Source organism: Oncorhynchus kisutch, linkage group LG17 (genome assembly GCF_002021735.2).
Source record: "Oncorhynchus kisutch isolate 150728-3 linkage group LG17, Okis_V2, whole genome shotgun sequence".
Taxonomy (NCBI): Eukaryota; Metazoa; Chordata; class Actinopteri; order Salmoniformes; family Salmonidae; genus Oncorhynchus; species Oncorhynchus kisutch.
Window position 1 is genome coordinate 80,696,791 of NC_034190.2, and position 12,217 is coordinate 80,709,007.

At 45.8% G+C, this 12,217-nt stretch overlaps 1 protein-coding gene across 4 annotated transcripts in view; it reads left to right on the forward strand.

The window, feature by feature from the left end:
• Positions 1–811: 811 nt before the first annotated feature.
• Positions 812–12,217, forward strand: part of znf335 (zinc finger protein 335) — a 43,131-nt gene continuing 31,725 nt past the window's right edge. For all 4 annotated transcript variants that reach the window (XM_031794753.1, XM_031794752.1, XM_031794756.1 and 1 more), the window contains exons 1-11: positions 812–940; positions 2,202–2,441; positions 4,155–4,295; positions 5,802–5,940; positions 6,184–6,267; positions 6,989–7,105; positions 7,236–7,381; positions 7,657–8,734; positions 9,116–9,265; positions 11,338–11,505; positions 11,715–11,973. In XM_031794753.1, the coding sequence (XP_031650613.1) occupies positions 2,202–2,441; positions 4,155–4,295; positions 5,802–5,940; positions 6,184–6,267; positions 6,989–7,105; positions 7,236–7,381; positions 7,657–8,734; positions 9,116–9,265; positions 11,338–11,505; positions 11,715–11,973 (2,522 nt within the window). In that variant the 5' untranslated portion in view covers positions 812–940. The remainder of the gene's footprint in view (positions 941–2,201; positions 2,442–4,154; positions 4,296–5,801; positions 5,941–6,183; positions 6,268–6,988; positions 7,106–7,235; positions 7,382–7,656; positions 8,735–9,115; positions 9,266–11,337; positions 11,506–11,714; positions 11,974–12,217) is intronic.

The window sequence follows — 12,217 nt, forward strand, 5'->3', positions numbered from 1 at the left end:
AACTCCTGGAATCTGAAAATGTCCCAGTTCTTCCATGGCCTGCATACTCAGGCATGTCACCGATTGAGCATGTTTGGGATGCTCTGGATCGACGTGTACGACAGCATGTTCCAGTTCCCACTAATATCCAGCATTTTCACACAGCCATTGAAGAGGAGTGGGACAACATTCCACAGGCCACAATCAACAGCCTGATCAACTCTATGGATATGTGCAGCGCTGCACGAGGCAAATGGTGGTCACACCAGATACTGATTGGTTCTCTGAGCCACGCCCCTACTTTTTTTGGTATGTTTTCCCAGTCACGTGACATCCATAGATTAGGGTTTACGAATATATTTCAAGTGACTGATTTCCTTATATGAACTGTAACTCTGTAAAATATTTTGAAATAGAGCTATGCCTGTTTTTTTTGTTGAAATTCCACACAGCAGAGCCAGAGAGACTGAGCCAAACATCCAGCGTTATTAGCCCCTGCCATTATGTAAATAGATACCTTGTATCATCTAACCAAACATCAAGCTACTATTTACAACTATAGTAGAACATTTTACAGCCATAACTACTGATTTTCCGAAACATTGCAGCATGTTCGCGCTACAATTGATATTGTTACTGCGCCCAGCACGCCGCTCGTTGGTAAATGATCTAATACGTCTTCATCTGGAAACAATAGTCCTATAATTTGCCATACGGTGCTCTATTGAAACTAACAAGATTTAAGACCTGCCATTTATATCATGAAAAAAAACAAGGAGCTCTTTTTAAAACAGCTTCCACTTTTCAGCAAAACAGAGAAATAAGATCCGGTCGGTCAAACAGGAAGTGAGGAGATACTGATGGCGCCCGACTAGAATGGAGGAGCAATTATCGCGTACAACTTCTTATACAGTTTTGTCGTGTCTACTAAGTCATAAACAAATTCAACTCGCAATACACAGTAAGTAAAAATCTCAAGGAATCTCGTGTTATATAGATACATTAATAAAATTTTCTTCAGGGACGGACGTTGGACGGTCTGTTTTTTTTTTACTGAGGCCCTCGAGGTCCCTCCGCCTTAGTAGGTTTTAGAATGCCTGAATGCAAAAACGTGGGCTCGCAGAGCAGGCAGGAGAGAGGGCAGCTAGGCCTGTTGAAATCCATAAAGATGGGTCGTTGCTAGCTCACACGCTGAACTCAAGTTGTGTTTAGTTAGAGTTGTCAACATATACAAATAAACAATAAGGACTGTTTGCGCTATTATTTCAACCACGAAGTATATAACTATGCCACTGACCTTGTTGCATGTTGATGTGCAACCTCACGTCAGCAGGTTTATTAGCAGGATCTGAACGGCTTGTCCGAGAGCCTTGTTGTCTTCCCAGAAAAACTACTATTACTAGTTTAGCTACTAGATAGTATATTGGCCTCTAAAGGTCGCCAATGTGCTGTCTAAGCGCAAAGAAGAAGGAAACCACGTCCAGCGCAATTAACACTTACAGTTATCGATGAAGCTAGCAAGCTCTCCAATACAGTGTTCCATCTAGTGTCACTAATATTTACCTCTACACTGACTTCTCTAATGATCCTCAGAAATGCTACTCTACAGAAACTCCTTAAACTTATTTGCAATAATCTGCAATTCACACAATCAATATCCAATAAAAGGTACACACATTTTGTGTAAAAGCACACTAATGAAATAGTATGAAAGTTAAACTGGTATCCATCATCATGTCTCTGTAGTGTGGCGCAGCGGTCTAATGCATTGCATCTTAGTGCTAGAGGCATCACTACAGACCCTGGTTTGATTCCAGGCTGTAACGCAACCAGTCGTGATTGGGAGTCCCACGGGGTGGTGCACAATTGGCCCAGCGTTGTGTAGGTTAGGGTTTGGCTGGGGTAGGCCATTAGAGCACAGATGTCTCAAGGGTTAGAACATAATGTTGACAAGACTAAGGTTGTGGGTTTGATTCCCTCACACTGAACATGTGCCACTCATAAGTCCCGTGTGTCTCACTTGGTAAAGCATGGTGTTTGCAATGCCAGGGTTGTGGGTTTGATTCCCCACCGGGGACCGGTATGAAAATGTACATACTCACTACTGTATGTTGCTCTGGATAAGAGCGTCTACTAAATTACTAAAACAAAAATATATATTTTTTGGGGGGGGGTGCAGTTCTATTCTTAAAGCTTAATGACCATATAATTTTCTATCCTAGATGGAAGGGGAGATAGAGGTGGAGAGCAGCAGTGATGTGGGTCCGTCGGGGTCCGGGATGGAGGAGCCGTCGGAGAGTGGTATGGGCATGGAGTCGTCGGAGGCCATGTCTGCAGACAGCAGCGACGCAGCGGCGCCACACGCCTCACGCCACCACAGCCAGCACCGCCATGGGCACGGTCACCATGGCCAGGCCCCAGAGTCAGACTGCCATGTGGGACAAAGCTCAGAGGGTATCCCGGTAAGAACAGCACCACTATGTGAACTGTTCAGAATCCTCAAACTTTATTGCTATTCAACATCAAATCAAATTGTATTCGTTACATGCACATGCTTGGTAAACAACGGGTGTAGACTAACAGGGAAATGCTTACCTTCGGGCCCTTCCCAACAATGCAGAGTGAAAGAAAATAGAGAAATAATAGAAAAGTAAAACATGTAATAATTGATACACATTGTGTAACTATAACTTGGCTATATACACAGGGTACCAGTACAGAGTCGATGTGCAGGGATATGAGGTACATATGACTAGGAATACATTGACAGATAGTAAACAGTAGCAGCAGCGTATGTGATGAGTCACAAAAAGTTTGTGCAAAAAGGGTCAATGCAGATAGTTAACCAAATAGCTAACCTAACAATTATTAGCAGTCTTATGGCTTGGGGGTAGAAGCTGTTCAGGGTCCTGTTGGTTCCAGACTTGGAACCAACAGAACCAGACTTGCGGAGTCTGGAGTTCCAGACTTGCGGAGAAAACAGTCTATGACTTGGCTGAAGTCTGCAACAATTTTTAGGGCCTTCCTCTGACACCGCCAGGTATAGAGGTCCTGGATGGCAGGAAGCTCGGCCCTAGTGATGTACTGGGCCATGCGCCCTACCCTCTGTAGCGCCTTGCGGTCTGATGCCGAGCAGCTGCCATACCAGGAGGTGATGCAACCAGTCAAGATGCTCTCAATGGTGCAGCTGTAGAACTTTTTGAGTATCTGAGGACACATGCCAAATCTTTTCAGCCTCCTGAGGGGGAATAGGCTTTGGTGTGCTTTTTTCACAACTGTGTTGGTGTGTTTGGACCATGATAGATCCTAAAAGAGATAAAAAAATGTTTCATCTGTAATGGTAATACAAGGGAAGCCTGTGTGTTTGGACCATGATAGATCCTAAAAGAGATAAAAAATGTTTCATCTGTAATGGTAATACAAGGGAAGCCTGTGTGTTTGGACCATGATAGATCCTAAAAGAGATTAAAAAAATGTCATCTGTAATGGTAATACAAGGGAAGCCTGTGTGTTTGGACCATGATAGATCCTAAAAGAGATAAAAAATGTTTCATCTGTAATGGTAATACAAGGGAAGCCTGTGTGTTTGGACCATGATAGATCCTAAAAGAGATAAAAAATGTTTCATCTGTAATGGTAATACAAGGGAAGCCTGTGTGTTTGGACCATGATAGATCCTAAAAGAGATAAAAAATGTTTCATCTGTAATGGTAATACAAGGGAAGCCTGTGTGTTTGGACCATGATAGATCCTAAAAGAGATAAAAAATGTTTCATCTGTAATGGTAATACAAGGGAAGCCTGTGTGTTTGGACCATGATAGATCCTAAAAGAGATAAAAAATGTTTCATCTGTAATGGTAATACAAGGGAAGCCTGTGTGTTTGGACCATGATAGATCCTAAAAGAGATAAAAAATGTTTAATCTGTAATGGTAATACAAGGGAAGCCTGTGTGTTTGGACCATGATAGATCCTAAAAGAGATAAAAAAATGTTTCATCTGTAATGGTAATACAAGGGAAGCCTGTGTGTTTGCAAAGATAATCATCATACATTTTAAAAAAGCGCTTTTCAAGAATCCAAAGACTGTTCAGTGTTTGAATGGCTCGGTAGGGTCTCTGGTAATACGTTTCAGTTAGTCTTCATCTCCTCTCACGCGTGTTTCTGTGTTTCCAGGCGTTCTTACCAGAGACCAGCTCCAGTACAGACGTCACCCACCACAGAGCCACCGTCCACCTCCCAGACTCCTCCTCTGTGGCCCAGTCCACCAGCGTCTCCACCGTAACCCAGTCCATCCTGGTGTCCGGGTCGGCCCAGGTGAGCATCTCTAATATTCAAGAGCACCCTGGTTGACCCCCATAGTCTGCCTAGGTACCGGCCGGCCTAGCTGCCGTACTAGCTACCGGCCATACTAGCTACCGGCTGGCCTAGCTGCCGTACTAGCTACCGGCCGTACTAGCTACCGGCCGTACTAGCTACCGGCTGGCCTAGCTGCCGTACTAGCTACCGGCCGTACTAGCTACCGGCTGGCCTAGCTGCCGTACTAGCTACCGGCCGTACTAGCTACCGGCCGGCCTAGCTACCGGCTGGCCTAGCTGCCGTACTAGCTACCGGCTGGCCTAGCTGCCGTACTAGCTACCGGCCGTACTAGCTACCGGCCGTACTAGCTACCGGCCGTACTAGCTACCGGCCGTATTAGCTACCGGCCGTATTTGACAGGCAACAGGTGGCAGCCCACGCCGGTCAACAGGCAGAGCTAACTGAGAGCTAGAGATAATATTTAACACTGCTTACTGCATTGCCAAAGGCGATGGCTTTTACCAAATTCAGACCCATGTTACTTACCCAGAAAAATGTATGAATTACAAATCAACCCCAACGTATGGAAACGAGTGGTCTTCCGTTAAACATCATCGGCACCATAGAGGACACTATCCAGGAAGAGGGTTAGTGCTATCCGGGAAGAGGGTTAGTGCTATCCGGGAACCGGGTTAGTGCTATCCGGGAAGAGGGTTAGTGCTATCCGGGAAGAGGGTTAGTGCTATCCGGGAAGAGGGTTAGTGCTATCCGGGAAGAGGGTTAGTGCTATCCGGGAAGAGGGTTAGTGCTATCCGGGAAGAGGGTTAGTGCTATCCGGGAAGAGGGTTAGTGCTATCCGGGAAGAGGGTTAGTGCTATCCGGGAAGAGGGTTAGTGCTATCCGGGAAGAGGGTTAGTGCTATCCGGGAAGAGGGTTAGTGCTATCCGGGAAGAGGGTTAGTGCTATCCGGGAAGAGGGTTAGTGCTATCCGGGAAGAGGGTTAGTGCTATCCGGGAAGAGGGTTAGTGCTATCCGGGAAGAGGGTTAGTGCTATCCGGGAAGAGGGTTAGTGCTATCCGGGAAGAGGGTTAGTGCTATCCGGGAAGAGGGTTAGTGCTATCCGGGAAGAAGGTTAGTGCTATCCGGGATCGTTGGGATGTCCCTACTCTAACCATAAAAGAAAGTCGCTTTTTGTTGCTTTTAGCTAGTCTTGTGATGCATTCTACATCAAAGCTAACAACTGATGACAATTTTAAGAATAATAGGGACAGTTATTTGCAGTTAAAAAATATATATATTTTATGTCCTCCTTACTTTTTGAGTGTAATATTACACTCATATTCCATAGTATTTCACTCATATTACATAGTATTACACTCATATTACATAGTATTACACTCTCACTTGTCTTTTCTTCTTTCTAACATTGATTTGGCTAATAGTTGTGTTGAATGTCACTGACTAAGTCGCTTTGGTATAAAAAAAAGCGTCTGCTAAACGGCATACCGTATATTGTATTTACAGGTGACAGTCCACTCCAGTGCAGCGGTGTCAGACTGCGGGGGCATGATGGTGTCAGACTGCACAGCCTCTACCTCCTCAGACCTGGGATCAGCCATAGACAAGATCATAGAGTCCACCATCGGACCTGACATCATGAACGGTGAGGGAATGAAAACCTTTGCCACCCCCCAACGAAGGAAATTTGATTCCTAGTAATCATGAAAATATAAATAGAACAATAGACACAAACGTAACAAACAATGTGAGTACAAATACACCATTCAGGTCAATTATAAAATACATTTTTTAAAGGACTTGAGTTGGTGCGATTCCTTTGTGGAGAACTGACCACACACTGTAACCTGTCCTTCACAGCCAATATCTATGTATCCTTGTTCTCCAGGATGTATAGCAGTGACCAGTGCAGAGGACGGAGCTGCAGAGACCAGTGAGGGGCAGTATTTGATACTACAAGGACCAGACGATGGTGAGCTTTTCTCTGAGGACTCCTTGGTATCGACTGTACCTGTTAGGTCTTCAAAGTAGCACACTATATTGCTTTCATTGGTTTACAGCATGTGGTTCCCAAACGGGTTTAGAGCATGTGGTTCCCAAACGGGTTTGGAGCATGTGGTTCCCAAACGGGTTTAGAGCATGTGGTTCCCAAACGGGTTTGGAGCATGTGGTTCCCAAACGGGTTTGGAGCATGTGGTTCCCAAACGGGTTTAGAGTTTGGGAACCACTGTGGCAGGGGGGTCGCAGGCGAAATTGGGTAGTGCATCATCATTTTTAACTTGTCAGAAATGTCTTCATCAACTAGCCCATGTCAGCTAACATTTTTGAGCTAGGTTTTTTAGCCCATAGATTTTGTTATAATGTATCACATGAACACATAATACATGGCAACATGTGTATATTACTGGAATTATGTTTTAAACCTGATACATTTTCTCTCCGCCAACAAGAAGGGTAAACAGTTTGTGTCATGAACAGTGCTTGTGCCCATACAAATAGACGTGGCGCGTGCAGGGAGGGGGCGCAGGATGTTCCCCACTGCTGGAATGGGGGGTGGGGGGGGGGGGTTGTCTGAGTGTAATATGTTTTGGAAACTCTTATTTAGAGAACCAATGTTTCAGCAGCCAGTACGTTGTACATAGGAAAGTACATTTGTTGTTTCATGGGAACACAACATGCCTGTCTCTTTCCAGGGGCCCCTATGGTGGCCCACATGTCGTCCTCGGCTCTGTCCAGCCACCACCGCATCGCCATCGAGGCTCTGGGAGAGGGTCCTACCTCCACCTGCCACGACCAGGGGGACATGCAGGGTATGAAATATGCAACCTACGCCAGTGTTTGGTCATTGTAATGTTTTTATTTTTTTATGAAAGAAAAGCTTCATAAAGATTTCTAGTGAGTGTTGTCCTTTATTTGATCGATATGTTTATGACATGCAAGATAACCTGGATCCAGACCAGCCCTCTGGGAGTCACTCTCACTCCGGCCACTACCCAGACCATGAGGACCAGGACAACCAGCCACAGCACTCCCACGCCTCCCAGTACATGGAGTGTAGCGGTGGAGATGCGGACGGGCCTGATCAGGTATGAGAGACAGACTCAGTTGAGGTTTGAAAACGTATGTTTTTAAAGTTTTTTTTTTTAGCTTGGCCCTTTTTAAATCATTGATTTTATTGTTATTTTACACATTTTTTTATGTTCTGTTGTTGATGCTTGTTTTATCTTCATCACCTTTATGGCTTTTCTGTTTTTTTTTTTGGGGGGGGTGAGGGTGGTATCTGTCATTCCATTGTTTTATGGTGGAGTGTGTTGCGATTTTTAAATGCATTTTAAATCAAGTTTAATTTTGTTTTAACCAGACTGGAGAGTCCTCCTCCTCGTATGTAGACGATGAGGAACCCGACCAGACACGTTCCTCTCGCTCCCTCGTCCGGTCCCGTTTCCCTGAGTACGGAATAGTCGACAACTCTGGCCAGGACCTAAGGGGGTACGTGGAGTGTAGTGGTAGCGGTGCCACCGACTCCAACCCCTCGTCCCCTGCCCGCCTACGACACACCCACTATATGGTGGACTGCAGCGCGGGGACGGGGGCGTACCTGGAGTGTGCCGGGGACGAGGAAGAGGATTCGATGCAGCACCACTCTCGGAGCCACATCGACAGCAGCAGCAGTGCTAACCATTCCCAGAATCACCAAACTCTGTCTAACCACTCCCAGAGTCACCAAACCCTGCGGCAGTATGTGGAGTCCGGGGCTGCAGTTGCAGATTCAGAGCAGCCCGGTTGTTCCAACTCCCACTCTCAGAGTCACCAAACCCTGCGGCAATATATGGAGTCTGGGGCTGCAGATTCGGAACAGCCACGATGTTACCAATACCAGGCTGAGGAAGGGCAAGGAGAGGACCCAGACCAGAACCAGGACCCAGACCAGCCACAGCACTCTGACCAGCAGCAGCCTCAGCACTCCCACTACATGGAAACCACAAGCAGCAGCACTGGCCCAGAAGGCGAGGGTTCCACCACAGACCACCACCACCCCCAGGCAGACACCGCAGACTCGGGCTCAGCAGATCATCCAGAGGCTATGGAGTGTTCTGAGAGCCAGCCTGGCCCTTACATCAGTAGCAGTGGAACCTACTCCTACCACCCGGAGCCTGAGATGGAAGAGGCCCCTGAACCTACATGGTCCCCCAGTTTGGAGAGGCCTTCGAGGGGAGAGGAGGAGGAGGGCGGCGTGGTGGGGGGGTCTGGGGCTCCAGTCGTGGAGGAGGGGGCTGGGAGTGGACCAGGGGTCGCCGTCCCCCACACCATGGCTGAACTGGAGGAGATGATGGAGGTGGTAATCGTTCAGCAGTTTAAGTGCAAGATGTGTCCCTACAAGAGTGTCTCCAAAGACACCCTCATCAACCACATGAGAGACAGGCACTTCAAACCCACAGGTACAGTAGCCCCATCCCATCTACAGAGAGCTGAGAGACAGGCACTTCAAACCCACAGGTACAGTAGCCCCATCCCATCTAGAGAGAACTGAGGGACAGGCACTTCAAACCCACAGGTACAGTAGCCCCATCCCACATAGAGAGAGCTGAGAGACAGAAACTAAATTAATTTGAATCGAACTTTATTGATCCTCAGCCTAATTAATTAGAATGAACCTTTTATTTATCCCCAGCTGAATTAATTGGTATTCAACGTTATTGATCCCCCAGGGAGAAAAAAAATGGACTAATTACAACCCTTTATCATTTATCAAACAAGCGCCCTGCCAAAGAGGAAGTTTGATTTGATTAGCTGATTGATGGTGTTTGTGTTACTTCCAGGTGGCCCCCCTCCTAAGAAGCGTGGTCGTGGTCGTCCCCGGCGTAGTGATACGTTGGCCCGTCAGCAGGCTGAGGTGAAACCAGAGCCCCAGCCAGAGGAGCCAGAGGACGATGACATTGTAGACGCTGGGGCCATCGATGACCCTGAAGGTAATGTCCGTGGAGATCCCTGTCATTTTAGATCAATTATTGTACTTTACAGAAATGCATTGTCACTAAGGCAAAAGCAGATAGTTACTCACTCACTCACTCACTCACTCACTCATCCACTGTCATCACTTGGGGCGGCAGGGTAGCCTAGTGGTTAGAGCGTTGGACTAGTAACCGAAAGGTTGCAAGTTCAAACCCCCGAGCCGACAAGGTACAAATCTGTCGTTCTGCCCCTGAACAGGCAGTTAACCCACTGTTCCTAGGCTGTCATTGAAAATAAGCATTTGTTCTTAACTGACTTGCCTGGTTAAATAAAGGTAAAAAATATAAAAAACTTGCTCATCAACACTATAGCTGTTGCTGTGACTATATTACTGCCACACTGCAGTCATGCCTGCAGTAAAATTGGTAATATCTTCTTATGCACTCTGGACAGTCAAAAGTTTGGACACCGACTCATTCAAGGGTTTTTCGTTATTTGTTTTACTATTTTCAACATTGTAGAATAATAGTGAAGACATCAAAACGATGAAATAACACATATTGTAATAACCGAAAAAGTGTTAAAAAATATATTTTATATTTGAGATTCTTCAAAGTAGCCACCCTTAGCCTTGATGACAGCTTTGCACACTCTTGGCATTCTCGCAACCAGCTTTATGAGGTGATTCCAGATATCTTTGGTACATTGGTCTAGCCTAAATTAAACTAATTCAGAGGTAGCCTACAATTATAGTTAATCTGTATTTGAGTTTGAATAGCCTAGTAATAGGTTATTCTTTTAAATATTTTCATAATTAATAGGCTGACACATTACCTTTAGCAACAGAATACAGTATCTTACCACTGTGCTCCCGAGTGGCGCAGCGGTCTAAACTGCATCTCAGTGCTAGAGGCGTCACTACAGACCCTGGTTTGATTCCAGGCTCTATTGCAACCGGCCGTGATTGGGAGTCCCATAGGTCCGCGCATAATTGGCCCAGTGTCGTCCGGGTTTGGCTGGGTTTGGCTGGTTTCCCAAATTAAGCACTGGAGGAACTGCAGGAACAGGTTGGAGAGCCCATGGCATGCAGAGTTTGGGCAGAATATCACCTGTTGTGCTGCAAAATGACCAGAGTAGCCTACCCGACATGAGTGGAAAAACGTACTGACGGGGAAGTGGCTACAATTCCATTGCTTACAGGTGACAGGTATTTTTGCTCCTTCCTCTGTTCCTTCCCATTTGATAACTGGCCATTCTAAATCCAAACTAATTCTACATATTAGTAAAGACCAGATTACATTGAGAATAGTCTGATGGGTGAAAATATGATCACTTGATGAGAGAACAGCGTGTGCAGCCTGAGGAAAGGAACAGAGCACAAACTTTTTTTGAGACTTTCTCAACTCATCGACAGTCTATAGTCGCATCTTGCAGCCCATATATGTGTTCATTTCTAAGACATTCTAAGGTTTGTATCATTCACAACTAAAGTTGCCAAATAACTCTGAATCTATCATATAAGACCTGTTTCAAATGATCACTTTAATGCTCAACGTAGCCACTTCATATGCACACTCCCTCCGGGATGGGAAATATATATCCTTTCCATTTTATTAAGTTCAATTATATTCTTCTTTATTCTAAAATAATGAAACTAATAAGCATATCTAGTCTTCTAATTGAACAAGTCTACAGCTTATATCATGGGGCATAGACAGATAACATACAGTAGGCCAACTCATATTCTGTTCTCCGGAATAAAAAAAGATTCATATCATGTTTCTTTAGACCTGCCTAAAGTTTAAAATGGATTTATTGTGATGGTGTATTTAGATTTATTAGACTTTTTAAAATGTAGATGTTCCAAAGGTGCACATCAGCGGCTTGTAGCCAATGAGGAGGCCTGAAGATGCTAAACGTGTTTATGCTAATTAGCTGTCAATTACCGTGAGAATGGCAGTCTTTTCCATAACAATAACCGGCTGGGGAAAAAAGTATGACCGCCACAGCCATATATCCAACCCTCTCAGATCTGCGCCTAGGGGCTAGCAATCGATTTGGGATTTACACACTCACTCTTCCCCCCCAGAGGACAGTGACTATAACCCAGCAGATGAGGACTGTAGGGGCAGACAGCCTGCTCTCCTGCGACAACCTGTCCCCCCTCCCTGCTCCTCCTCCTCCACAGACCGCCCCAGACGCAGGGTGGGGCGACCCAGGAAGTTCACCTACACAGAGGGCAGCTACAACGGCAAGGGTGGGTATCCTATACTGCACAAATACTCATGCCACGCACCACCTTTGTTTTTCTGAATAATCTGTCCATTGTAATATGAAGGCTTTCTAGATGAAAAGCTGGTGGGAAACCAACTACAGGAAGAGAATGCCGTTTTGTCTTTCATTTGAATGATCTTATTCAATAGGTTTGCTATCAGGGCATGAACTTCTTGTTTTGGATATATGCAGAAGCAGTAGCAGACGGGACGTCAAAGCCTAAGGGGAGTGTGGATCCTCAAGGCTCGGAGGAGGCCAGTTCCTCAGGCCTGGGAAATGGCCCAGGTCCCTTGGCCAATGGAAACACAGCGGAAGCCGGCATCAGCCAATCGGACTCTGAGAACAAAGACCCGTCGTCCAATGGGAGGCCAGAAGAGCTTTTCCCAAGGAAACGGGGTCGACCCTCCAAGCGGTTCATCAGAAAGAAATACAAGAAGTACATGAACCGCAAGTAAGACTCAGTTTCATGTTATTACTGACACCTGGAGCGGCCTTTCTCACTGAGTCCTGTCAACAGCTATATACCCTTGTTGAAGTATTGGGAGGGCCCCAACTGTACTAGAAGTGAGCTGGCAAAAATATGTTTTATTTTCAAATGGTCCTCTCCAGCAGATGTGATGAATGTAACCAGGCCATGCAGTGCAGGTAGCTCAGCATTTATCTGTAGTGTGAAAAAGTTATATAATTCTGTCAAT